At 44.5% G+C, this 26,821-nt stretch overlaps 1 protein-coding gene and 1 non-coding gene across 2 annotated transcripts in view; both read right to left on the reverse strand.

Annotated features, from left to right (window-relative positions):
- Positions 1-10,027: 10,027 nt before the first annotated feature.
- Positions 10,028-26,821, reverse strand: part of NECAB2 (N-terminal EF-hand calcium binding protein 2) — a 197,963-nt gene continuing 181,169 nt past the window's right edge. Inside the window, exons 9-13 of the mRNA XM_056862621.1 lie at positions 26,201-26,257; positions 21,307-21,419; positions 18,024-18,101; positions 11,385-11,476; positions 10,028-10,081 (exon numbers count right to left, since the gene is read on the reverse strand). Coding sequence (XP_056718599.1) covers positions 10,053-10,081; positions 11,385-11,476; positions 18,024-18,101; positions 21,307-21,419; positions 26,201-26,257 — 369 coding nt within the window. The 3' untranslated portion in view covers positions 10,028-10,052. The remainder of the gene's footprint in view (positions 10,082-11,384; positions 11,477-18,023; positions 18,102-21,306; positions 21,420-26,200; positions 26,258-26,821) is intronic.
- On the reverse strand, positions 12,191-12,262 carry TRNAI-GAU (transfer RNA isoleucine (anticodon GAU)). Its single transcript has one exon. It is a non-coding gene; the product is annotated as a tRNA-Ile (tRNA).

Below are 26,821 nucleotides of genomic sequence, written 5' to 3' on the forward strand. Positions count from 1 at the left end.
AATCAGACCATCTTACAATCTCCTTCCCTTCCTCTCCCCACAACAGACACCTTGTGATGTAGGTGGAGTTGAGACAGTCTGACTGGAGAGAACTTTGACTAGTCCAAGGTCACCTAGCAGGCTTTGGGTGTAGGAGTGGGGAAACCAACCCAGTTCACCACATGAGAGTCCGCCACTCATGTGGAGGAGTGGGGAATCAAACCCAGTTTTCCAGATTAGAACCCACCACTCTTAACCACTACACCTCACTGGCTTACCTATCTACCGTGCCACAGAGAAGAATCACTGCAGCAGAATCCTCCTGTCTCTTCCTACTGAAGAAGGTGGTGTTTTACCCCAAAGCTGCCTGGCAAACTGGCATCTACCTAGATGTGGATAGGAGGGTGGTTCTCATTATTTCTTGCCACCTCTGTTCTCCATCTCTTCCTCCTCTCCTTGGGTTGTTTTGAATGAGCTTAGAGTTTCTGTACATTGCACACTAAACGAAGACTCGGTGATAGTCTCTCTCAAGGCTCCTAGTGAGACCTCTCTGCTCCCTGAGCAATTTTTTTTTTTTGCTGGCTTCACTGAATAATGTATAATGAGTCTTGTTTTTTAAAGAGCACCTTTTAGGATGCTTGAAGTCCAAGCAATCTTCTCCGCCTTTCCTCTCTCACGAAGACAGCCATGCCTAAAAAGCGTGTCCATCGACCTGAAAACAACCGGCGCCAATGGTGCTAAAATCACATCATAGTTGTCTGCAGCACGATAGATGGAACTGTCCTCCCCCTAGATGGGGGGGGGGAAGGGCTCAACAGTGGGAAGGGGAGAAGCTCTAGGGAGGCCAGTATATTTAGGGAAAACCGTTGCTGGCCTCAACCATAAGTCCAGCGGAATAGCTCCATCTTACAGGCCCTGTGGGATTCTTGGAGGTCCCGCAGGGCCCTGGTCTCACTCGGGAGGCTATTCCACCAGGCAGGGGCCAGGGCAGAAAAAGCCCTGGCCCTGGTCGAGGCCAGCTGTGCATTCTTTGGGCCAGGGACCCCCAGCAAGTTGTTATTTTGTGATCGTGCCCGACGTGGGTAGCAAATGGGGTTGAGCTGCTTTGTTGCTGGCAAGAGGGCAGAATCAGCTTTGTTGAGATGGGCAGGGTATTTGCTGAGCAATATGGTGGCATCCATGATGGTGGCTCTTGCCTTCTTCCCTGGGCCAACCCAGATATTTACGATGTCCAGCCCAGTGCCTGGAGCCTCGGGAGTTGGGTACTAGGAAGAGGGCCACCCCAAGGCCTTTTTGTGCCCCAGTGGCAGAACTCAAAGGCTTCTTCCAGTCCAGCATAGCCCCCTGCCCAGCTCGGGTTGCCAGCATCAAATTAGGAAATTCCTGGAGGTTTGGGGAGGGCAGGGTTTGGGAAGGGGAGTGACCTCTGTGGCTTATACTGCCATGGAGCCCACCCTCCAAAGCAGTCATTTTCTCTAGGGGGAACTTATCTCTGTCATCTGGAGATGAGTTGTAATTCTGGGGAATCTCCAAGAGGTTGGCAACTCTAGTCCCAGTAGAATCTCTGTCTGTGTCCTCCTCTCCCTGGTGCTCATTTGTGCAACTTCCCTGTAGCACTCATTGGGTGCTGCTGCCTAGCTAGGTGAGGAAGCATCTCTGGGGTTTTGCCCTGGAAAGTCCAGTAATATGGAAATAACTTGCCTTATCTAGTGTGTGTGTGTGTGTGCAAAGTGCCTTCAAGTCGCAGCCGACTTATGGCGACCCCATGGGGTTTTCATGGCAAGAGACTAACAGAGGTGGTTTGCCAGTGGCTTCCTCTGCATAGCAACCCTGGTATTCCTTGGTGGTCCCCATCCAAATACTAACCAGGGCTGACCCTGCTTAGCTTCTGAGATCTGACGAGATCAGGCTAGCCTGGGCCATCCAGGTCAGGGCGTCTTATCTAGTATGCCACTAAAAGTTTCCTCCAAGTAACTTGCCCCAGCTTGCACAGTTCCATGTCCCCTCACCCCTATTTTCAACAACTCACAACTTTGCAAGGTAGGTTGGTTTGCATCAGGTAGATTAAGTCTATTTCTCCTACTCTGCTGCCCTCAGTCAGAGGTGACTAGCTCTTATTTAATCATGTGGTTTCAGATTGGTCAAACGATGCATGGGGAGAGACTGTGGCTCAGTGGTAGAGCACTTGCTTTGCATGCAGAAGGGTTTAGGTTCAGTCTCCAGCTAAAAGGAATCCAAAAGTAGGTAATGTGAAAGATCTCCGCTGGAGACCCTGAAGAGCTGCTGCCAACCAGAGTAGAAGATACCAACCTTGATAGCTTCTGTATACAGAACCCTCACATTTGCACGGTGAATGCAGATAAGGAAATTCAAGAAGCCCATGCTGTCCCATGTCAAATTTTATTTGGTTATCTGAAACCGAAGTCATAATTATACAATAGCATATTGGTTTTTTTAATTCAAAATTGCTTACATATTGGCTAATATTGACATCCTGCTGTGTGCTACTGGAGAGCGATGCCATCTTGTTTCTAAAACAGTACAGGTTATAACTATAAAGGTTACAGTCAAAATTGAAGATGACAGAGCAAGCACTACCGCCTGGAGAAAGAGTAGCTTGCTTCAGTCCTCATCTGAGAAACTCGTTAAAAATGCACAGAACTCGGTAAAGTAACAGTGCTACTTTCTACAGCAAAAAAGGCATCTATAAGTACATCAAGGCTTAATTTTTTTTATTATTATTATTATGCATGCACTGGCACGGAAGTGAAGGAAACGGAGGAACCGAAAGGTGTAGGTAAGTAAGAGATAGAGGGAAATAGTCTGAAATGAAGAGAAGGAATTCGATGGAAGTCACTGTGCTATAGACATAGATTGCTTTAGCTCTTCCTGTGTAGCCGTGGACTCTTGTGTTTTTTCTCTGTTGTGTGGGGCAGGGCTGTGGAGACCACCGCCAAGCTATGGTTCCCAGGATTCTTTTGTAGGGTGGGAGGGAACCATGTGGTCAACATGGTATGATAAAACTGGGTGCCACTCATAGGGAAGTTATACCCTGGGACTTCTGGTAAGGCAGCCATGTCTTCTTCCCTTTCCTCCCCTCCCCTCAAAGGTCCTGGGCTGTTTCCGCATGGAGGCCTTGCTCTGCCTTGGCTTCCTTACAGCTGTGTTGTTTTCGGAAGCATCCACGCCAAGGAGACCTCAGTCGGTGCTTCCCCTCCCCCCCCATGCTTTTCTGTGATCTTTGCCGAACCTGGTTTGGTACGATCTTTTCAGAAAGTTAGCAGTGAAAGCACCTTTGGGGACCGGGTGGATAGGAAGATGCACATTTTTGCAGGTCCATATACACAGCGGGGCCATTTTCCTGACCGTGGACGCCATGGTCCATGGACACCATGGTGGACCGTGGACACCATGGTGGACACTTCCTGTCCACCAGAGTGCTTTTTCAGGCTTAAAAAAAAACCCTGTAATGGCTAGATCGCTACAGTGTTAGAATGTTTTAACGATGAACTAATTTCCAATTTTGATTTTTTAAAATGAAAGTGGCATCGCGGTTAAGAGCGGAAGACTCTAATCTGGAGAACCAGGTTTGATTCCCCACTCCTCGACATGAAGCCTGCTGGGTGACCATAGGCTAGTCACAGTTCTCTCAGAGCTCTCTCAGTTCCACCTACCTCACAAGGTGTCTGTTGTGGGGAAGGGAAGGTGATTGTAAGCCACTTTGAGACTCCTTAAAGGTAGAGAAAAGCGGGGTATAAAAACCAACTCTTCTTCCTTTTCTTTTGTAGAGTTAAGGAGTTGGCTGCACCTTTCTCTTTATGACTCTAAAATGAAAATGGCTAGATACTTTTTAAAAAGAAAGAAAGAAAGAAAGCTGAGAAACAAGTACATTGTTGCAAAAGAGCATTATAATGCTGTAGTGATCTAGCTATTACTGATTTTTTTTTAAAAAAAAAAGCTCTCTAGTGGTGGGGAGAATGACAGCCACAGAGAGCTGGCGCAAGGTACTCATGCAGAGAACTCCTACTCGGATGCGCTGTTGCCACTCTGAATGCCTCTATGTTCACAGCAACAATGAGAACTACGCTGCCAGCCATCTCTATGAGGAAGCAGCCCTAATATGGGAGGAAGATGAACTGCTGCTTGAGAATAAGTGTCCCAGGCTGACATGTGAAGCTGGATACCTTAGTCATGGCTGGGCAGGCTGCCGTCTTTTCCAGTCAGAGTCTCCTTCTTCCTGGCCACAGTTCCTTCTGATATTTATCCAGATGTTCCACTTTAAAAAGAAACTTATCCTGTGGCCAGACCTTGAAGGGGAGCCCTGATCAAGTAACTCGAGCTGGCATGTGTTGCAAAGGCACTCAAAGGGCATATCTACAACTCCAGGCTGACATTAGTTTGATGCCCAGGTAAATTCTGTGCTCATTTTTATGTGGCAAAAATGCTGAGAAATGAGTTTAGACCCCCTTTGCAGAATGTAAAGTTTCCTGGGTTGCATGAACAGAGGGAGGGACCATTAGTAGAGTTACCAACTCTGAGTTGGGAAATTCCTGGAGCCTGGGGGGTTGGAGCATGGGGAGGGACCTCAGCTGGGTATAATGCCCCAGAGCCCACCCTCTAAAGCCGCCATTTTCTCCAGGTGAACTGATCTCTATCGGCTGGAAATCAGTTGTAATAGCAGGAGATCTCCAGCTAGTACCTGGAGGTTGGCAACCCTAAAAAAGCAGTCAGCCAGTTGCTAGAACTTCTAAAAACAAGATAGTTGAAGCTCTACAGAGGCAAGCTCACACCTCACTCTCTACCTCCCAGCAGTACATTTTGCCAATTGTCTTGGCAAAAGAGGTACACTGGGCATATGGATGGCCTTTCTGGAAACACAACCAGGTAGAGATGCCAGCCTCCAGGTGGTATCTGGGGATCCCCAGGAATTACAGCTCATCTCCAGACTACAGAGATCAGTTCCCCTGGTTAAAATGGATGCTTTGGAAGGTAGACTCTATGGCGTTGTATCCTGCTGAGGTCCCTGTCCTCCTCAGGCTCCATTCCCAAATCTCTAGAAGTTTCCCAACCTGGAGCTGGCAACCCTATCCCTACCGGTGGCTGGGGGGACCTTGCAACCCTACAATCAGGAGTTGGAGGGGCTTCAGATGATCTACTACTTGCCTGTCAGGAAGGTTGTCTGTGATGGTGGTGCCCCCTCCATCGCTGCTGGTGATGGGCCAGTTTCTTCTCCTCTCATTCAGGTTGCTATTGGCAACTGTGATTCTGGAGCTTGCCGGTTCCCAAAGGGCCAGAGTCGTGATTTGCTGGGGAAACTGGAAGTGTGGAAAACTAACTGCTCCTGACTTGCCTGCAGTTTAAACTTGCGACGCTGAAGGCACTGGTTTCAAGCAGGCTCGTCTGCTCTTGTGGATTAGCAGCTTGAAAATGAAAATGGTTGTTCTGCATTCTGGCGTAAGCCCAGCTCCTGCAGCAAGGCCCTTATATGCTCTAGCCTGAGACTACATCTAGGTGAAGTGGTGCCTTTGGTTTAGGGTTGCCAGCTACCGGTTGGGACATTCCTGGAGATTTGAGGGTGGAACCTGGGGAAGGTGGGGTTAGGAAAGGGGTTGGACCTCAGTGGGGTATAATTGGAGTTGCCAAGTGCCAGGTGGTGGCAGCAACCCCCCACCAATCCATCTAGCTGCCTGCCGACCAGCTGAAAGTTGGCAGGCAATGCGTGCCTGCGCGCCTGCCCGCAGCAGTACATCACTTCTGGTTTATAACCGGAAGTGCTGCATCAAGAGGCCTTTTCCACTCAAACTGGGAGTTTGAGTGGGAAAGGCCTCTTGCGATCTAAACCGGAAGTAACGTAATCGCTTTGGTGTGCGATCCCACCTCACCTCCACCTTAAAAACCTCCCGCCAAAGGGGCTTCCGGTGCTGACGCTGGGCTGATTGCTACGTCCTCCCAGGGGCTCCTGGGGAAAATCCAAGTTTGCGTGTAATTTGGGGTGTTTTACCGCACCCCAATCCAGCCCTTGCAAGTGGGCTGAGAAGCAGGAATTCCCTGCAGCCATATATGCGGTTTGATCTCCTGAATACTCCGAGGAAGCTTTATTAAGTCTCCCGGAGTTTCAGACGTTTGATCCCGTGGGCACGAAGGGATTGAAATCGCCAGCGCGCAACTTCGGCTTTAGAATCTACCCTCCAGCACCTTATAAACATCATAAGGACTACATCAAGATTAAAACCTCACCTCCAGACGCCCAAGTGAGTAGATAACAATCCTTTGCTTTTCACTGGCGTTATCGAATAACAGGGGGTTGAAGAAAACATTCCTGGTAATCGTTTCTCTCCCTTAATTGAACTGGATGATTTTGCTGCATGAGATCCATCAGACAAAGCAGCAGGAGCCTTATCAAACTGATCAACTTAAACTAAAACAACGAGCTTGAATGATTGACGTAAGATCTGCCAATCCGACGCGTTCTTAAAGGAAGGGGAGGGAGAAACCTTTGAGAATTTGCTTGGGGTAAAAAAGGTCCTCCAGCCACGTTTTACAACAAAGAGGATTCCTTGACCGGAAGACTCTGTGCTTCCTTCAATATCCCTCTCTATTGTTCTACAAACAAATCAACAGGAAGAAGGTCGTAGGACCAGAAATTCGTCTTACTCGTGTTACACCAAAACCATTCCTGAAGGTAACAACCATAGAGAAGAGACGATAGAAGGTCCGCGATGAGGCAACTCCTGGAATACTTCCTGGTTCTGCCGATCTAGAGCGTCTGGTAAAACTCGTTGGTATTTTCAACTTTAAAAAGTTATTTTAAGCTTAAATACTCACTTCTTCAACCCGAAAAAGATATTAAGCTGGTCAATGAAATATTCTCTATCAACTACATGTAATGGACTCCTGCTAGATGACCATCAATTTTTTTAACTAAGTTACATATGTAAATGTCTGGAACCTCTCCCTGATCTGGCTAAATTCATAACCCTGCCCTTATGAAATTAAAGGAAACTTTACAGAATTTAACCATGGAAAAAAAAAGTACAGGACATGCTTGCTAAACATTCTGAGGCGACAATTAAACAAGTAAAACAGATATCAACACAGATGGCTCAACTGATTTCAATGATGATGACTCTTGACCAATCATCACAGGTATGTAATCAGAAGTTGGATCTGGTTACAGAAGATATAAAAGTCATGAAAATTCAAATGATGGCCACAAATACAGACATACAAGTAATGGATTCTTCTGTCCAAAAAGTCATGGAAGAATACAAGGATACAAAGAAGAAGACAGAAGTCCAAGAAGGTAACCAGCTGGTGACAAAGAGATCAGACATACAAGAAATGGACTTTTCATTTAAAAAAGTCATGGAAGGACGTGTGGATATAAGGAAGAAGAGAGCAGGTCAAGGAACACAGATTGAAGCCATGATGGAAATGAAGCCCAGAAAGAATTACTTTTGGATACGTACCCTGTCTGAGGAAATAAGAGAGCATAAAGAAATCCTGTTCCCATACCTGACTGACTTATTTCAGTTGCAGAAGGAAGTATTAGACCATGGTTAAAGGACTGATTTAAATATGATTGCTGGATTGGAAGGCTTTGACAGTGTGGATGGGTGGCATGGCTATTAACGATGTGGTGGAATTAAGATTTAGACATCATTTTGGGATTATGTAAACAAGTCCTCCTTTTATAGACTATTAATTGATATAAAAGTATACTGGAATATGTGATTATTACTTTAAAGAAAATGTTGGAATGTACTAAGGATATTGGTTTTTTCTCCTTTTTTTTATAAGGGGTGGACTTGTGATATGGATCTGGGATATGATTTACACTGAAATAAGATCGATTAAACAGGAAATATCCCTAAAATATTGGAGAGGATGTTGTTTAATATGATTAAATTTATGTTATACTGGCTGCAATCTTATGCAGCCAAATGGAAAGGGACAAAGGTTTCAGAATAAAGGGATTAAATCATTTAAATGTTAGAACTGGTGGAGTTGGAGAACCTAGGGAAAAGGGGAGAATTGAAGGAATCATTGTGATAATGTATAAGATCTGGGAAAAATGGAAGGTTACTTTTTACTCTGATCCAGAATGTAAAATTTTATATAACATGAAACTTTAGAATGAGATTAACACTAGGATCAGAATATGTTAACGAAGGATAATAACACTTTATTAAGAGGTAGATGGAGGTGATGGGGAAGTCAATTTATTTTTTATGTTTAATGGTAATCAAGACAACAATTAATGTAATTGTGATATTATTTTTACATTGTTAAAATTATGAAGAATTTAGTTTTAAAAAACCAATAAAAATTTATTAAAAAACAAAAACAAAAACCTCCCGCCAAAGGACAGGAGGGACCTGGTAAGCCTAGGTACAATGCCATCAATAGGGTTGCCAATTGCCAGGTAGTAGAAGGAGATCTCCTACTAATTCAACTGATCTCCAGCCGATAGAGATCAGATCACCTGGAGAAAAATGGCCGCTTTGGCAATTGAACACTATGGCATTGAAGTCCCTCCCCAAACCCCTCCCTCTTCAGGCTCCGCCCCCAAAATCTCCCGCCGGTTGAGAAGAGGGACCTGGCAACCCTAGCCATCAAGTCCACCCTCTGAAGCTACCATTTCATCCAGTAGAACTGATCTCTGTCATCTGGAGATCAGTTGTAATTCTGGGATATATCCAGGCCCCACCTGGAGGTTGGCAACTCTACTTTGGTTTATTTTTTTTTAAAAAAACCTAAAAGGTCTTTTAATGGATTATGCTTAAAGGTCTATTCTAAAAATCTCGGGTCAATCAGAGACACCCTCCCCATCTTGTTAAGCCTGTGGGTGCTTCTGGAATTCTGAAAGTGAATAAGTACCACCACAAAATGGCTGCTATGGAGGGCGGAGGCCAAACACAAAATGGCTGCTACGGGATGCTGGGACTAGGGTTGCCAGGTCCCGCTTCACCACCGGCGGGAGGTTTTTGGGGCGGAGCCTGAGGAGGGTGGGGTTTGGGGACTTCAATGCCATAGAGTCCAATGACCAAAGCAGCCATTTCTTCCAGGTGAACTGATCTCTATCGCTTGGAGATCAGTTGAAATAGCAGGAGATCTCCTGCTACTACCTGGAGGTTGGCAACCCTAGCTGGGACCTATCACACCATCTTGGGAGGTTCCAAACCAAGCATCTTCCTGTGATGGGGGGCAGCCGTTTCTGAATGGGAACTCTTTTGCAGATGCAAAGTTGATGCCTCCTGGGCTCTTCTGAAGCATCTCCTGCTCCAGTGTGGTAGAGGAAAGGGTTTTGGATGTGTCCATGAATGAAAAGTTGTGAAAAGAATATGCATTTGGTAGGTCTGGCGGATCCTGCACATGGCCAATGTGCATTGTGCAGGTAGGCTTGCTGGAAAGTTCTCAGCGCAGTGTTCTGCTCCGTTGCCTGTGTAGCAGCAGTCCCTCTCGTTTGTCCAGGTCTATATATGAAGTCGTCCTTTATTCAGAGAAAAGTGAGCCTGCAAAAACTACTGTTTTGCTTGGGTTATTCTGCCCCCTTAACACCAGTAGCCCTGAAGTGCCCTGCCCCAAAGAGTTTACAATCTAACCTGAGATCCCGGCGAGGGGAAGTGGGTTTGGGGTACTTGGATAGGATTTTTCTTCCTGAAAAAAAAGTCTCCTGGAATACAGGGGCATCCAACCATCGACCCCCAAATATACAGCAAGTTAATAGCCCATTGCCAGAATTGGGATGGTGTTGCCCTGCACATTTGTGGTCAAGAATGGACCCAACCAGGACACTGGCTGCTCTTGTTAATTTGGGGTGATGAATTGTGTGTCTGGCAGGCCAGAAGGCTTGGCTTTGAGAGGTCTGTTTTTTCCTTCACTTCAAACAGCAAGCAAATAACATTTCCAGGTAGAAATGTGTTGAAAAAGACGACACCTGTAACAAAGTCATTAGAAAAGACAGGATATTTTTTTTTTGTTCTCCGCAAAAGAGGGGCAAGCGCCAAGCACGCTGGGGCAGGAGGAGGAGATGACACCAGCCTCCCCCTTCGTCTTCTGTCCTCTCAAAGTCAGTCTCTGTTCAGGGTACACCAAGCAGCTGCCAGAAGAGGGGAGGGAAGAGAAGCCAGAGATGTCTTACAAGGGCACCGTTATACCCATCAGCAAACTATTGACTCCACCCCATCACCACATGTGGGCATTTTTCAACTGTGCCTATGGCTAGAAGGCAAAAAGTGTTGAGAGAGGAGAGAATCTAAACAACCCTTTGCCAGCTAAGAACATAAGAATAGCCATGCTGCATCGGACTGAGGCCCATCAAGTCCAGCAGTCTGTTCACACAGTGGCCAACCAGGCGCTCTAGGAAGCCCACAAGCAAGATGACTACAGCAGCATTATCCTGCCTGGGTCTCACAGCACCTAATATAATAGGCAAGCTCCTCTGACCATGGAGAGAAGAGGAATGCATCATGAATAGTATCCATTTTGACTAGTAGCCATGAACAGCCCTCTCCTCCATGAACATGTCTACTCCCCTCTTAAAGCCTTCCAAGATGAAGCAGAATACTTCTAATCTGCTGTTGCCAGTAGGTACGGGGTGCCCATTTGGTGCTCAACCACAGCATAGGGGCAAAAGAGGGGTGTCTGAGCCTCTTGGCGACTATTTTCCTAATCCCAAATTACCCCACAGGGCCTTGTTGGGGCAAAGATTTAGCTCCTGAGAGCAGCCTGGTTACCCATAGGGACTTTCTTTTTGTTTCTTTTTCTTTGGATTTTTTTTCCTTCAGATTTTTGTTCTCCCATGGACTATAACTCTAAATCAGGGGTCCCCAACCTTTTTGAGCCTATGGGCACATTTGGAGTTTTCAGAGGGGATGGTGAGCACCACTCCAAAAATGGCTTCCAGAAGAGGCAGAGCCAAACTGCAAATGGCTTCTGCAGGAGGCGGAGTCAAATGTAATACCTCCCTCCTCACACCTCTTGGGAAGAAGGAAAGCCTGAAGGGGAGTGGAACCACATGGACTAAGAAAAGCCCACGTGTTTACCAGTTCTTCTCATCTTCCACCCTTTCATTTGAATGAAGGAAGCCAATAAGATGCCCTGCCTTACAATGGCCCCACCTGCTTTCGGACAATCTCAGGCACAAAGGGAAGTCCTGGCAGGTGCCATGGCACCCACGGATACCACGTTGGGAAACCGTGGCCTAACCTGATTGGGGGAAGAAAGTGCAGAATCTACAACTTGTTACTGGGATATGAAACAGTGGGGGAGCCTGAGTGCCTAGTTACTGAAAGTCTTCCTGAAAAATCACCTCCCATGTGACTCTCAATCCCAAATGAGCTATCAGATACCATGCTGATCATCCACCCTCTATGGAGTCTGCCAAAGTCCCAGATCAGTACCTGGAACAGACACGCTGGAGACTGCTTCTGGCTGAGTCAGCGTGTCCACCTTCACATGTTGAAAGCTTTTGCTAGCGGGAGTCTGCAGGTGCCTGGAGATGAGAAAAGAAAAGCAGCCAGTTGACTTATGCCAGCCACAGGAGGCTCCTGGTGTAGTGGGTGGCAGCCATTGGGGCTGAGTTTGCAAGTGGAGCAATAAGAGAAGAAGAAGAGTTGTTTTTTTACATGCCAACTTTCTCTACCACTTAAGGAAGAATCAACCCAACTTACAATCACCTTCCCTTCCCCTCCCCACAACACACACCTTGGGAGGTAGATGGGGCTGAGAGAGCTCTGAGAGAGCTGTGACTAGCACAAGGTCACCCAGCAGGCTTCATGTGGAGGAGTGGGGAAACCAACCCAGTTTTGGATTTTCTTGTAGGAGTGGAAGAAGTTCCTCTTGGTAGTGGTATTCGGAGGCTTATTGGTTCAGCATGGTGACATCAAGGGAAGGCCACAGCGTCTATGCTCCGTTGTTGGCCCTCCATAGTAACCAGTGTGTGAGACCAAGATGCTGTACTAGATGGACCACTGGTCTGATCCAGCGCAGCTTCTCTTACGATTGAGACCAGGATTGTCTTTGCCCTTACACTGTAGCCTCAGAAGAATTCATTCTGGTAGAGCCAGGGAAGTACACATGAAGCTGCCTTATACTGAATCAGACCCTTGGTCCATTTAAGTCAGTATTGTCTACTCAGACTGGCAGCGGCTCTCCAGGGTCTCAGGTAGAAGTCTTTCACATCACCTAGTTGCCTGGTTCCTTTAACTGGAGATGCCGGGGATTGAACCTGGGACCTTCTGCATATCAAGCAGATGCTCTACCACTGAGCCACAGCCCCTCTCCAAGTAGATTTTTCAAGAGCTAATTACTTGGCGTCATAGGGCTGGATGTGGACCATGCCTCTGTGAGAGTGTAGGATGCTTGCAGCAGGTGTTATAAGGCAGAGAATTCAGCATCCTGAAAATACCACATTCCTTCTTCGAAAAGGGAGCCCTCAAGGTTGTGAAACGCCAATTGAAATCTCACTAGCCAGACAGCTGTCCAGTGGTTTAGGTTTCAGTTACTTGCTCTCCCAAGTCCCATAACAAATTATGCCAGAGTCTAGAAAGGCAGAATAAATTATGCAAATGTGATGAATAATCCATGCAAATTGACTAAACCTTCTTTAGTATTTTTTCCAGAATGAAAGTACACTTACATCTGTGATCAATGAGAATGTGCTCCCTCCACATCTGGCTAGGCAGAAGGTAGATTTTTATCCATTACATTTTCTACAGGAGTAGAAAAGAGTAGGAGTCCAGTAGCACCTTAAAGACTAAAATTTTCAGGCAGGGTATGAGCTTTCGTGAGCCACAGCTCACTTCTTCAGAAAGCTCATACCCTGCCAGAAATTTTGTTAGTCTTTAATGTGCTACTGACTCCTGCTCTTTTCTACTGCTAGTGACAGACTAACACGGCTACCCATTGTGATTTTCTATAGGAATTTTGAAACCAGCTTATTTTAAATTGTTTTCTTGCCTCTGACATTGAATGAACAGTGCTTACTTCTACTGACAGATGATTGGTCTATCAAGGTTAGTACTGTCTACACAGACAGGCAGTGAATCTCCAGTCTCAGGCAGACCTGGGACCTTCTGCATGCCAAGCAGATACTCTACCACTGAGCCTGCCTGGAACCAGACCCTTTTCCATTGGCATAGTCCTCTTGCTGTTTTGCTGGTCAGTGTGTCCCCTGTTTTTGGTGAGAGCCAATAACCCCATCAATGTATGCTTTCATTTAAAATATTCCTTTGGAATACATGTGTGTGTGTATGTGCCATCAAATCACAGCTGACTTATGGTGACCCCATACTGTTTTCAAGGCAAGAGACGTTCAGAGGTGGTTTGCCATTGCCTGCCTCCACATGGGCTGAGAGAGTTCTGAGAGAACTAGTCTGGCCCAAGGTCACCCAGCAGGCTTCATGTGGAGGAGTGGGGAATCAAACACAGTTCTCCAGATTAGAGTCCACCACTCTTAACCACTAAAGAGTCAGCATGGTATCATGGTTAAGAGCAGTGGTTTGGAGTGGTGGACGGTGATCTGGAGAACCGGGTTTGATTCCCCACTCCTCCACATGAGTGTTGGACGCTAATCTGGTGAACCAGGATGGTTTCCCCACTCCTCCACATGAAGCCAGCTGGGTGACCTTGGGCTTGTCACAGCTCTCTTAGAGCTCTCTCAGCCCCACCTACCTCCCAGAGTGTCTGTTGTGGGGAGGGGAAGGGAAGGTGATTGGAAGCCGGTTTGAATCTTCCTTAAGTGGCAGAGAAAGTTGGAATATAAAAACCAACTCTTCTTCTATACCACACTGGCTCTCTCTAAAGTACACAGAGCATTGTATCTAGGAGAGCAGGACTTTTAGGGGGGGATGGAGAAATAGTGGTATGCAGCAGAGTGGATGATGTGCATGTAGATGGCAGGAAGCCTCTGTAGGGAACTCAAGACACTCGGATATCTCGCTGGGTGAGAGTTTTGGCACAGTGTCTAAACTTGAAATGATTTTTTTTAAAGGAAAAGCAAAATTGACAACCGATCTCACCACTGTGGAATGTGTCCAGACTCCTCCTGGTTGTGCAAGTTGAATGACAAATGTACTTTCCAGCAAACTGAGTTGTCAGTCTTGTCCCTGCTGGAATGTTTCGTTCTGTCTGCCTGCATTTTTTATGTTTCTTAATGTGCCACATGTGCATATGCCCATTCATGTCTCTGCCCATCACGGTCATTAGTCTAAAACCATGGCCCCTTTTTTAAAGGATGCAAAGAAAAGGGTGTGTGTGTTAGGGACAGCATGGGTGCTAGCCAATCAACACCGGTCATTGCTTAGCTTTTGCAGAACAGTTTCATTTGTCTAAGGGTCACTCCGAAAAGGTATGTTTAATTCAGTGGCATAGGGGTTCTATTTTTAAAAGCTCCATTGCCTCCCAAAATGTCACATGTTCAGGTTTCCCCCCACTGCAATTATATCACATTTAAAAATGTGTTTAGTTCAGGTTTGCTGTCTTGTTGCAATGGGAAGGGAAGCAGGGGTGGGCAGTGAGAGGAAGAAACTGATAAATATGGCTCTCTCTCCATTCCACTGGTTAAAAACAGGCTTTGGACTCAACCCGTTGTCTTTTTTAAAAATAGATTTTGGCTGATTCATACAGAAGTTAATATTTACATTTGGGCTGTATGTCACAATTTCTCCACTCCTGTATCCCAGATACCTCATTAGAACCTTTATCTCTTGGACGCTGTCACTCTCAGAGATGGAACCCTCTCCCCTCTCACCAACCACTCCTACCCCCTCATCCCTGTATCCCCCTGTCTCATTAACTTCTCCTTAGCTGATGGCTGATAGCATTCATCTTAGAGATTTACATAAATACAAGTGGAAAACCACAAGGACTTGGCCCAAAATCTTCCAGTGAACTTCCACAGCAAGATGGAGATTTGAACCTGGATCCCCCAGACATTACTCTGAAACTCTGCTACACCATGCTGGCTTTCATAGGGTCCCTGCTGTTGAACAGCAGCAAGCAGCTAGTCCTAGTTGAGTCATGCAAATTGGGTGGTACTAATTCACCTGTCCTCCTCAGGCTCCACCACAAAATCTCCAGGAATTTCCCTGAAGCTAGCAACACTAGTCACATCTGGCCCATATGAGTCCTCCCTCAGATGCCAAAACAGCCTGGAAAGGGCCCTGCCTTTTACTAACAGAAACTCAAGCCTGGAATGCTGTGGTTGCCTAGCAACAGCCACTAAGGAAATCCATTTTTAAAGCTACAGGTACTCCTTTGATCATTTTTGGGTTTTTAAAACCCACCAATATATTTTTTTTTTAAAGATTTCACATTTTTCTGCAAACCTGGAGCCCTTTTCAGGTTTGTAGAAATATCTTTCTTTTCCATTCACAGCCCCATTCACTGGATTTAAGTATCCAAAGATTTGTTGACTTCACTATTAGAATATAAGATGTGAGTGCTGCATTCAAGCTGGCTTATGTAACCACGCTAATATGAACGTAACAATCTACAAGCTGAAACCACTGAAACCAAACTGTCCAAAAAGTTTCCTGTACTCGTAGATGACATTTTACAGGGCCTTTAAAAACCTTTTTGCAGGAAAGCTGCTACTGAATATGCCAGTGTTGCTAACTCAGGGTTGGGAAATTCCTAGAGACCTGGGGGGAAGGGATCCTTTAGATATATTAATAAAATATACGGGACCGCCTCTCCTGGTATTTTCCCCAGAGACGCTTAAGTTCATGTAATTCCAACTTGCTGGTGATCCCTGGCCCAAGGAGTATCCGGCTGGCCTCAACAAGGGCCAGGGCTTTTTCGGCCCTGACCCCTGCCTGGTGGAATAGCCTCCCTAATGAGATCAGGGCCCTGCGGGACCTTCAGGAATTTCCTAGGGCTTGTAAGACGGAGCTATTCCGCCGGGCTTATGGTTGAGGCCAGCGACGGTTCTCATGATAATTACTGGCCTCCCTAGTCCTTCCCCCCGTTTCCTCGCTGCTGAGCACCACCCCTTCAATACCACCTTAGGGTGTGGTTAGATTAATTTTATTACAAATTTATGTCTCTGGAGTTGTGGCGCCATTGAGGGGCATTAATGGGCTATTTTAAATTATTTTAAACTATTTTAATGGGTTATTGCTTTATTGTGTTTTTAGACTGTGTAAGCTGCTCTGAGCCTGACCTTCGGGTTGGGGAGAGCGGGGTAGAAATGTAATAAATAATAATAATAATAAAAAAAATAGCAAGCAGTAGCAAGCTTATGGTTCATTACCCAACCAGGAGGAGAGTCAAGCTGCAGCTGGCACCTCTCTCTACCCCCTCACCCTACCTGTTTTGCTGCAGTCAGGTGTCCAAGGTGTGCTTGCCTTAGACTCATGAAGACACACATGAAGCTGCCTTATACTGAATCAGATCCCCAGTACATCAAGGTCAGTATTGTCTACTCTGACAGGCAGAGAGCTGTGATGGATAAGGGGCTAATCTGCAGCAAGAGCTGACAGACCAAGAGTGGGCGGAGCCAGAGAGCTGACACTCGGAGCTCTGAGAGACAGAAAAGCATTCGAAGCTAGAGACCCAGCCTGGATAGAAGGCTGTGAAAGTAGTCAAAGCTTGGGACCCAGCCTGGATAGAGGGCTGTGAAAGTAGTCAAAGCTTGGGACCCAGCCTGGATAGAGGGCTGTGAAAGTAGTCGAAGCTTGGGACCCAGCCTGGATAGAAGGCTGTGAAAGTAATCAAAGCTTGGGACCCAGCCTGGATAGAGGGCTGTGAAAGTAGTCGAAGCTTGGGACCCAGCCTGGATAGAAGGCTGTGAAAGTAGTCGAAGCTTGGGACCCAGCCTGGATAGAGGGCTGTGAAAGTAGTCAAAGCTTGGGACCCAGCCTGGATAGAGGGCTGTGAAAGTAGTCGAAGCTTGGGACCCAGCCTGGATAGAAGGCTGTGAAAGTAGTCAAAGCTTGGGACCCAGTCTGGATAGAAGGCTGTGAAAGTAGTCGAAGCTTGGGACCCAGCCTGGATAGAAGGCTGTGAAAGTAGTCAAAGCTTGGGACCAGCCAGAGAAGGCTGTGATAGATTGGAAGCTTGGTAGCGAGACTGAGCGGAAGCCAGACTGTACTCTGTGAACCTGAGGGGTTCTGTTAAAGCCGAAGCTATTGAAACACACAACCTATGGTAGTGACAGGAGTGAGAACTGGGTTAGAGAGGGCACATTCTTAGGTCACAAGGGGGAATTAGTCTCTGAGGTAGAGCTATTCCGGTAGCAGGTAGGTGTGGAGGACTACAGCCACTCAGGTGGGGTAGTCAGAGAGAGATAGGCTGGGGACAGAGTTTGAGAGTCTGAATCTGAATAACAGTTCTGAGGGACAGAACTAAGCTTGAAACTGGGAACTGAAGTAATGTGAGTGAAGAAAACATCTAAGCTATTTCTCTGACGTAATCTTGCAGTATATAAATCTGACTCTGAGTTTTCCCTCCAAATTCTGCCTCTTCCTTGAAAACCAATCTCTGTGAGTTCTGTTCAATAAACTTCCCTGTTTTGTCTGTTCAAGTTAAAAAGCCTCATGTGTCCTATTTCTCTCTGAGGTAAATACTGGTGTGGGGCTGGAGGAGAAGGAAAATAATTTCCTCACAAATATACTCAGGCCAACGCTTTTTCCCTTAGCATATACAGGCGGGCTGAGAGAGTGGGATATTGAAGTGGTTGAAAGGGAAGGTGAATCATAAGGGCTTTCACATCACCTACTACCTGATTCTTTAACTGGAGATGCTGAAGTACTCTCCCATTGAGCCATGGACCCTCCCATGGCACTGAAGGGGAGGGCCTTTGGGATGGTAAAAATGCCTCGAGCTGCCTCTGGTGCCTACTTTGCCCCACCACCCAAGCAAAGAGGACCAGAGTGAAAAGCTGCTGGAGCCCCACAGCAATCCGGGGCACCCTTGCTAGGGGAAACATTTCCACCTGGGCATAATACGGGGGATCTCTGAAAAGGAATTACACAAACTCTGCATATGCAGGGGCTGCTGCTGCAACATGCCTTGACTGCCTGATTTTGCTCCCTTACCGCTTCCAATCGTCCTCGCTTTCCCAGAACTCGTAGACGATGAAAGTGACTCCGTCTGGCAGCCTCACTGCAGTTACACTGCAAAAGAGAACAGAAAAGTGAAGAAAACAGACTGCAATCAAAAGTGAGAATGGTTATGGCTACTGCAGGAGGTCTGCAGAGTGCCAAGGTCTGCCACACCACAGCTGAAGGAGGCGCTTTCTCTCTGATAATGGTCCCTGTTAGTTGATGGCCACAATCAGTGCCAAGTGGGCCATTAACAGCAGCAAGGAGCCCTTTGCTAACTGGCTCTGATTGCTAGCCTTCGCAAATAGATCAGGAATCTTAACATGGTCCTTGTCCTTCCATCCCAATTTTACCTTGTGGCATAAGGAAGAGCTGCTTGTAACCTGGATCCACATGCACCTGGTATTATGGACCCTGGCTGATTCCCACCCCCCTGAAAGCAAAGCATCTGTCTTTATGATAGGGTGGGGGTGTGCACAACCCCTACGTGAAGCCCAATGACAAGGGTTGGGCCACACAGTATAAGGAAGAGGACACCTTTTGCCGTGTCCTCCTAGGAGGAAGGGAAGTGAGGGGCAGGTGGTGGGGGGTGGGATTGGCTAATCTTTGGTATAAAGCAGATAATTGCACTTTTTGTTTACAAAGCTAATACATAAGCAAAGATTTGCTTTGTGAATCATGCAAAATAATATATTATTTTGAGAGGAATGTAAATGCTCTGATGCTTTTCTATAACATCACAAACCAGTTTTTCCATAGGTCTCATACGTATCTAGATTTAGGACACCAATTCCATTTGTAGGCAACAGATGATCTGTTAATGGGTGGTTAAAAGATCTTTTGTGTGCAATATATTTTATTCCAAACATCATGCATCCTATAATGGGTGCTATAATGCATTTATAATCGATACTGTAATCCATCCATGTTCTTTATACCGTTGCTGTAAGTGCTGTTTTAAAACACAAAAAACCGAAATGTTTCATAATAAAGTCCTCCTGAGTTCACTGGGATGTATGCCTAAAGAAGTATGCAGGTTTAATGGACTTTCCCGGTTCCAGAAAACAACGGGTTGGATCCAGATTAAATTTTCCACTGACAGATGGCACTCTGTTAATGGACCAGAACGTTCCTGCCTCCCCCCTACCACTGGAGATCACTGATCACCAAATGCTGCTTGGGGGGGGGGGGAGGGACCGTGAGGTCAAATCACAGATGTGCAGCAGACAAGGGAACTTGGCTGAAATTACACCGCCTCTTCCATTAGTGGAAAATTTAGCCTGAATCCAACCCAACAGATCAAAAATTGTAAAGAAAGAAATGAGCGTCAAGAATTATGGAAATAGTTTTAAAATTATTGAAGTGAATGCCCATCAAGGAGGCATTAAAAGGAAGCCTTTTTTCTTTATTAAAAAAATTCACTTTTTTGCATGTGTGTGGAATATGCATGCATGCACACGTAATTGACAACGCAATCCTAAACAGAGTTACGCCCTTCTAAGTCCATTGAAGCCCATGGGCTTAGAAGGATGCAGTTTGACTGAGGAGTGCAGTACACGGTTGGATACTTATATTTCTGTGGTTTGGTGAATTATTTATACTACCGTTTTTTTTCTAAGCTTGCTGAAAGTTAAGGCTTTGGTTTCTGTCTCAAGAAAGGTAGCTGGATAATGAAGCTTTGAGTGATGCTCCATTTTAGATTCTTCCAATATGGGTGGGTAACAGCAGACACTTATAATCCTAGCTCACTTATACTCATGTGGAACTAGAGATCGTTGCAAAGGTACCCTAACTCTGCAGTGCTCTGGTCTCTGAAGGAAACTAGCCTTATAAAGGTTCTTATGAACTTCCAAGGAGCCTAGGAAGGAGAAAGCCAAGCAGTGAGATCATGCCCAAGAACTGCAAACTGAGTTCTACTTGTGATGTCGATCATGCCCATTTCTCCTCTCTCACTGCAGTCAGCTGCTTCTGAAGACTTGGGACCCTTGGAAAGGATATGGAAACTGCAGCAGGAAGGGGAGACTCGGGGGAGATAGCATATCTTGTGCAAGCAGAAGTGTCCCGAAGTGGCAAGTTGGATCCAATCCAATATATTCAAGACAGACCAATCCATACAATCTCATTAGAAATGAACTGCAGAAGTTATCAACCCCAGAAAGGGGGGGGGCAATATAAAATAAAAATGAACTAGCCTACTTGTGTCAGAAAATAAGAAATATAGGATAGGTAAAAGTGGTATTTTTATATATGCGTGTGCATGTTAAAAACACCTACATGTATATATACCTATCCAATATTTCTTATTTTCTGACACCAGTAGGCTAGTTCATTTATTTTATTATATATATATTATTTACTTATCCTATATTTCTCATTTTCTGACACCAGTGGGGTAGTTCATTTTTCCAGAATGAGCCTCTAGCAAATATTTCTATACAACTTCCAAGATGCCACTGATATGCATATTCATCACCTCATGAGCACTTCCTCAACTAGTGACTTGCATGTGTAAGCTATTTACAGTCCTAGCACCGTAGTCATAAATTTATTATCACCTCAGAAACAATGGATTTCAATGGAGTCACTTCAAGTGAAGAGAAAACCAGTAATAAACATATAGCCATCAACTGGTCCACAGAGTGGGGGAGGCTACTTAGAGTTGGCTTTGTGGGCCAAATCTCATATTCTCTTGGACTGCCACCTAAATTTATGATTCACCAAGAGGAAACCTAATAAAACCTATAGTTTTGAATTTCTCCTCAAATAATACAAAAATTCTTTACAAACTATTAGCTGATAAGGACCCTGAGATAATCGAAAACGTAATTTCTGATGATAGTAAATTTCTGATGATAGTAAACCGATGGTCGAAAGTAGACTCACAACATTATTTATTAATATTTATATTAATTAATTTATTTTACTCTAACTTTTATCTTTTTATCCTTTTATACACTACAGATTGTACTATGCCAATAAAGGTATTTGAATTTGAATTTGTGGGCCAAAAGAACTTACTCATGTCTGAATATTGAGGCTTACTGAACTCATTCAGCCCCCAAACACCAACAGTTTTGACCTGCTCACCATTCAATTCCATATGTAGAAGTCTACAACAACTAAAGTAAATAAATAGTTATGGAAACTCAGCCCTCCCTCTGATTATTGCACAAATCGACTATTGTATGCACCACATTACTTTTGGCTATTTCCTCAACTGCCCTCCTGCTGGCAATGTCACACACATTTTCAGCAGAAATGTAGAAATTGTACTTACTGGAAGCAGTCCTGTTCTCCTGCCACATTTTTCAAGTACTGCTTAAGTGATCCACAGAACTCTCCCATGTGCTTCTGGGAAACGGTCATCTCATTTCGTACCAAAAGAAGATACTGAAGTTGCATTTAAGAAGAGAGGAAGGAAACAAAACAGAAGACAAATCTTAAGGAAGTGGAACTTTGTATGCGTCTGATTCCACACTGGTAGGAGAACGACGTAACACCAACAGTTTAGATGGGATGGCTTGTTGCCCCCATACACCTTGCCTACAATTCAACCCCTGTGCATCACTTGGTAGGGAACACTAAGGAAGCCAAGGAGGCAGAATAACATACATCCTCTCAAGAACACTACAGAGAGGTGCCTTTATACAAGTTACCCAAGGCTTTTTTCTCCTACATCCAAGGTTTGCTTATGCTGAGTGAAACTGTAGGTCCAGCTTGCTCAGGACTCCACCGGCATGTATGTTAAGTGCCGTCAAGTCGCTTCCGACTCATGGCGACCCTATGGATCAATGTCCTCAGAATCTTGTTTTTTTGTTTTTTGTTTTTTTAAGAATCTGGAATATTTATTAAAAAGTACATTGTTACCACTTACAAGTAGTTAATATTCAAAATAGTAATTTATGTCAAAGTATAAGAACTGTAAAAACATTTTACTACTATGACAAAAATATTGAATATTCAGCAACCAGGACACAAACAAGGCATTCCTGGTATCACTAGTTGTGAGGATACTTCGGTCTACTAAATGGTGCTACACCAGAGAATGTGTTTGAGAATCATTCTAAAAGCACTGGTAGCAGTGGAGAAATCAAATCTATTTAATAGAAATTACCATAAACTTTCCATCACAAAATACTTTCTTTTTATGTAGCTAGGATATGTGAACCTTTTTTTTTTAAAGGCTTCTATTACATTAAATATGTTCAGGAAATCCAACGATTATTTAAAACTGTACACTATGAAACAGATTCTGAATGCTGGATGGATTTCATTGCATTCAGAGAAAAGAGGTTTAAAAAGTCAGCATCTCTGATCAGCTTCTGGTAGTATATGAGCATGCAGGCATTTGAGATGGAATGTTTGAGCGTGTACAGTTCATCATCGATTTTCCCTCACCTCGCTTTTCTTTTTGTAATTCTTCATCATTACACCTTTGTTTCATCAGGCGTCTCATTCTAAATTTAACACTTAAATCTGAAAAAATCATTCCCTCCTGAAATTAAAAGTCCTTTTGAATGTCATGACAATATTCCTTAGTTAGCAGTTTCAGAACAGCTAACTTGGTGCAGTGCTATCTTAGTTTTGAGGTAGAGATTACACTGCAGCCTGTATATGAATAAAGGTGTGCTATATTAAGCATGCAAATTCTAGGACAACAAATGGTATGCTTTTAAGAGGAACTGTGTACTTGGCTGGACAAAATCTGAACAGCCCCATCATTTACTTATGCAAGAAAATACTTCAGCTGTTCTACCAACTCAAGACCATTTCCCCCTTAAGATCCGAAGCGTCCTATCTTTAATAGTCTTGCTCAGGTCTTGCAAACTGAGGGCCGTGGCTTCCTTTATAGACGCAATCCATCTTTACACAGTCAATCCATCAGGATTCCACCTAGCAGGAGCTTTCCAAGGTCCTGAAAGGCAAGTCTGGAGGAGCTGCAGTCTTCCACATGCGAAGCCAGTGCTCTTCTACTATTGAGCTTGCTGCCTCTTTGGAGTCCACTGGCCCTTAATGTCAAGCCCCTTACTTACAAACTATACTAAATGTGTGTGAGAGTCACATTTAACATCTTTGCTATGAGTGTGAGTTAAGCGCCATCGAGTCGCTTCTGACTTACGGCAATGTTTATTTATTTTAAAATACTTATATCCTGCCTTCCCACAATGCTGCAGTTGGCTTACAAAATGTAAACATATACAGTCAAAATACATAGCGGAAATACATAAATCAAATTAAAACTGCATCAGGTACACCATGTTAAAACTGCCTCTCCTGCAATAAATATTCCCACCAGCTGCCAAAGACATTCACTAGTTATTTCCACCAAAGGGAATGTCCGAGTAATTCCACTTTTACAAAAGGGAGAGTGGAACATTTCCATACCATATCCGGCTGGCTGTTCCAAAGTGTGGATGCAGCCACCAGAAATGAGTTTACACAGGCTATAGAGAAGCAGACCTCCTGAATAGAGGGGACAGACAAAAATGAGGTGCCTAATGACTCTAGGTGGTGTATGAGATCATACGTGGATAGGCCCAGGCTAGCCTGATCATGGCAGGTGTCAGAAGCTAAGCCAGGTTGGCCCTGGTTGGTATTTGCATAGGAGACTACCAAGGAAGTCCAGGGTTGCTATGTAGACGCAGGCAATGGCAAACCAACCTGAACGTCTCTTGCCTTGAAAACCCTATGGGGATTTGACTTGATGGTACTTTCCATCACCAGCAGGCCATAAAGGGAAAGAAACACAGAGACCACCCCTTAATACCAAGCAGCGATGAAGTGGAACAAACGGAAATTCATTCTTCTCAGCTGGGTTTTAGAAAGCTACTCCCCCCCTTTTGCAAAAGCAAGGCGGATGAATTTAAAGACCTCCCTGTGAAATCTAAGTACCCATTTCCAGATGAGACATTGAGGGAAAGAAGCAGGTTCGGCAAGTTATTTTGAGGCCCTGTTTTTTCATACTCCAGTTGCTTTTCTAATCACAAGCAACAGGATTTGATTAGAAAAGCAATCTCTCCGCTTAACCTTGCTCATGTCTGGAAGCAAACAGCAGCACGGCCAATAAAGAAAACCTCAGAGCACAATCCAAAACTGAACTTAAAAAAAAAAAAAAAACACCTGTTGCCATGGGGAAAGAAAGTCCACTCTATAATAATTTTGGGATGGTTGCAAAAATCCTATTGGCATGGATTTAGCAATCGAACCTAGTCCTTCCTCCCACTGCTTTTCATATTGAAACCTACTCTTACGAGAGATAAGCGGTCTGAAAGGGGTTTGTGCTTTTTGGTCTCCCCTCCAATTTCTCCCTAGTGTTCACTAGGACCGTGAACATTTCGCCAAATTGTGTTTTTTTTTTTGCTGTTCCACAGATGCACACTTTTGTGACCCCAATATGCACAGATTGCAGGAAAACCCATGTGTTGCAGAAAAAGAAAGAAACTAGAAAAGTGAACAGAAATGCCTTCAAAACTACTTCTTTGTGCGCTGGACAGCGGTTCTTTTGACTTAAAAAAGGTTTTTCAGCAAAGCGTTTCTTTTGAAGGAATTTATTTTGCTTGCTTCAATATTCTTAAGAGCACCATCGTGTGCGTCTGTGATATAGAAATACAACAAAACAAACCTCTTCAAAATTACCCCCTTATGTGACAAAAAGTTTAGTTTTTTTAAAAAATTCCAGCAAACAAGGCTGAAAGAAAATATTAAAATATCTGTTATATGAGCAAGATTGTAGACCTGGGGATGGTGGGTGGCTTGCCTCTATGTCTTTGGATTTTTACAGATGGTCAGCTATGTTTATTTACCTACTTCACTTTATCCTCATAACAATCTTGTGAAGTAGGCCAGGTTGGCTGGCCCAAGGTCCCACAGCAAACTTCCATGGCAGAGCGGGGATTTGAACCTGGTTCTCCCGGATTCTAGTCCAACACTCTAACCACTATAGCTCTGGGTTGAATTCCGGGCCCTGGTCTTGTCTGACTCTGTCACCATATCCTTCTCAGAGAAGCTTCAAAATGACAGCAAAATCGCAATCTCAAGAGCAAACATTTTTTTTCAAATGCATCTGAGCTCTGTCGCTAGGAATAAGTTAGGAGACAACAGCCAAAAAATGCCTCTGGGCAGTCCGACTAACTGCAAGACTAACAAGTTCATAACATTCATTTAGCCAAAAAAAAAGCAAAAAAAAAGCAAAAAAAAAGATTCTTTAAATTAGAGCCAAAACCTGTCGGGCACAGGACAGCTTTATCTTATCCTTCTTACTTACTGGGACTTTTTTTCTTTCTCCTCCATTTTCCTTCATGCAATCTCAAGGACAGAATAAGATCTAGAGGTTTTTGTATGTGGCTGATAATTGACTGTACAACCTGTATTTTGACTTTTTAATATGTATTTATATACATTTAGCTAAATAACTATTTATGCAAACTCAGTAATCCAATTACATATTATATATTACAGATTCCCATGAAGAAACCTCTTGGTGAAATGCGCAGGGAATGCTGGGAATTTTAACTGAGTAATAAAATACATTTTTATCATATGTTGCACCATCGGCCTTGTTTTTTAAATCTCAAATCCCACCTCATTCCAAGGATGGGTTACTCTCTCTCTCTTTCAGCCTACCTCACAGGGTTATCGAGAAGATAAAATGAGGAAGAAAGAGACATGTGCATTGCTGTGAGCTCCTTGGAGGAAAGGTGGTATAAAAATGCACTCGATTGATAGATTAAATTTAGAATATATTGCAAAATATTAGCATATCTGGACTTAAATACTCATTTTCTGCAAATGAGTGTGTGTGGAGCTGTAAAAAGCAGCCCTGAAAATAAATGTGAACAAGAAAGCTCTCGTTCGATTGCTAGCAGCTTCTTTTCTCACAGGCTTGAGGAAGTAGAGAGTTTGACCATATGGCTGTGGTAGCTTTTCATGTTGGGAAGAGGGGACAGCATGGGACGGATAACTGGAGGGACTCAACTGGAGGGGGAGTCAGATTAAGCTTTCCGCCGGCCTTACTCAAAGAAGAGATGACCTTTCGAGACACTTCTCCAGCAGATGGTGGCTGAAACGAAGGTAGAAGGGGGAAAAAAACCCTGCCTCTCCTGCTTCTGCTAATTTGCATATGCAAATATATCCTGTCTGCAAAGACAGACAGGCGCTTCGCGACTACTTACTGCGCAGGCCGTGTTTTCGCTGTCTGACAGTCGTTGGTGCAGGTCAAACCAGAGAGTCTGTTGTGGGGGAAATGAAGACAGGAGAAAGTTGGAAACAGCTAGATAAAAGCTAGGTAAAAGCAGCTAGATAAAAAGCAGCTAGATAAAAGCAGCTATGAAAGAGTCGTACGGGTGGATCCGTGTGTGTTTATTTGTGTATTCACCCCTCAGGGGTTCTGTGTGAGCTAAAGCAAAACTGGAGCATCCAAAATATTTTTCTCCCAGTCTGGCTTTGGTAACCAGAAGTGAGCTCGGCTGGAAGAGAAATGCTGAAAGCAACAGAATACAGAGAGGTAAGGAAAGAGGGGAGGCAGGGTTTAGCTCCCCTCACCTACACCCTCTATATTCTGTTAAGACAAAATAGATTCTTTCTGGCCCCACATAAATTGGTAGACACTTGGATCTGTCCCTGCTCCTCTCTAATTTGGCCCTAAGAAGAAGAAGAAAAAAAAACACAGCATTTTGCACAAATAGTTTTCAAATGCCTCACAGAAAATATCTTGTATATTGGGGACAGGTGTTCTGGGAAGCTGCTCCCTGTGATGCTAGCTTTTTACTTGCATGGGCTTTTTTTAAATGTAG

Source organism: Euleptes europaea, chromosome 17 (genome assembly GCF_029931775.1).
Source record: "Euleptes europaea isolate rEulEur1 chromosome 17, rEulEur1.hap1, whole genome shotgun sequence".
Taxonomy (NCBI): Eukaryota; Metazoa; Chordata; class Lepidosauria; order Squamata; family Sphaerodactylidae; genus Euleptes; species Euleptes europaea.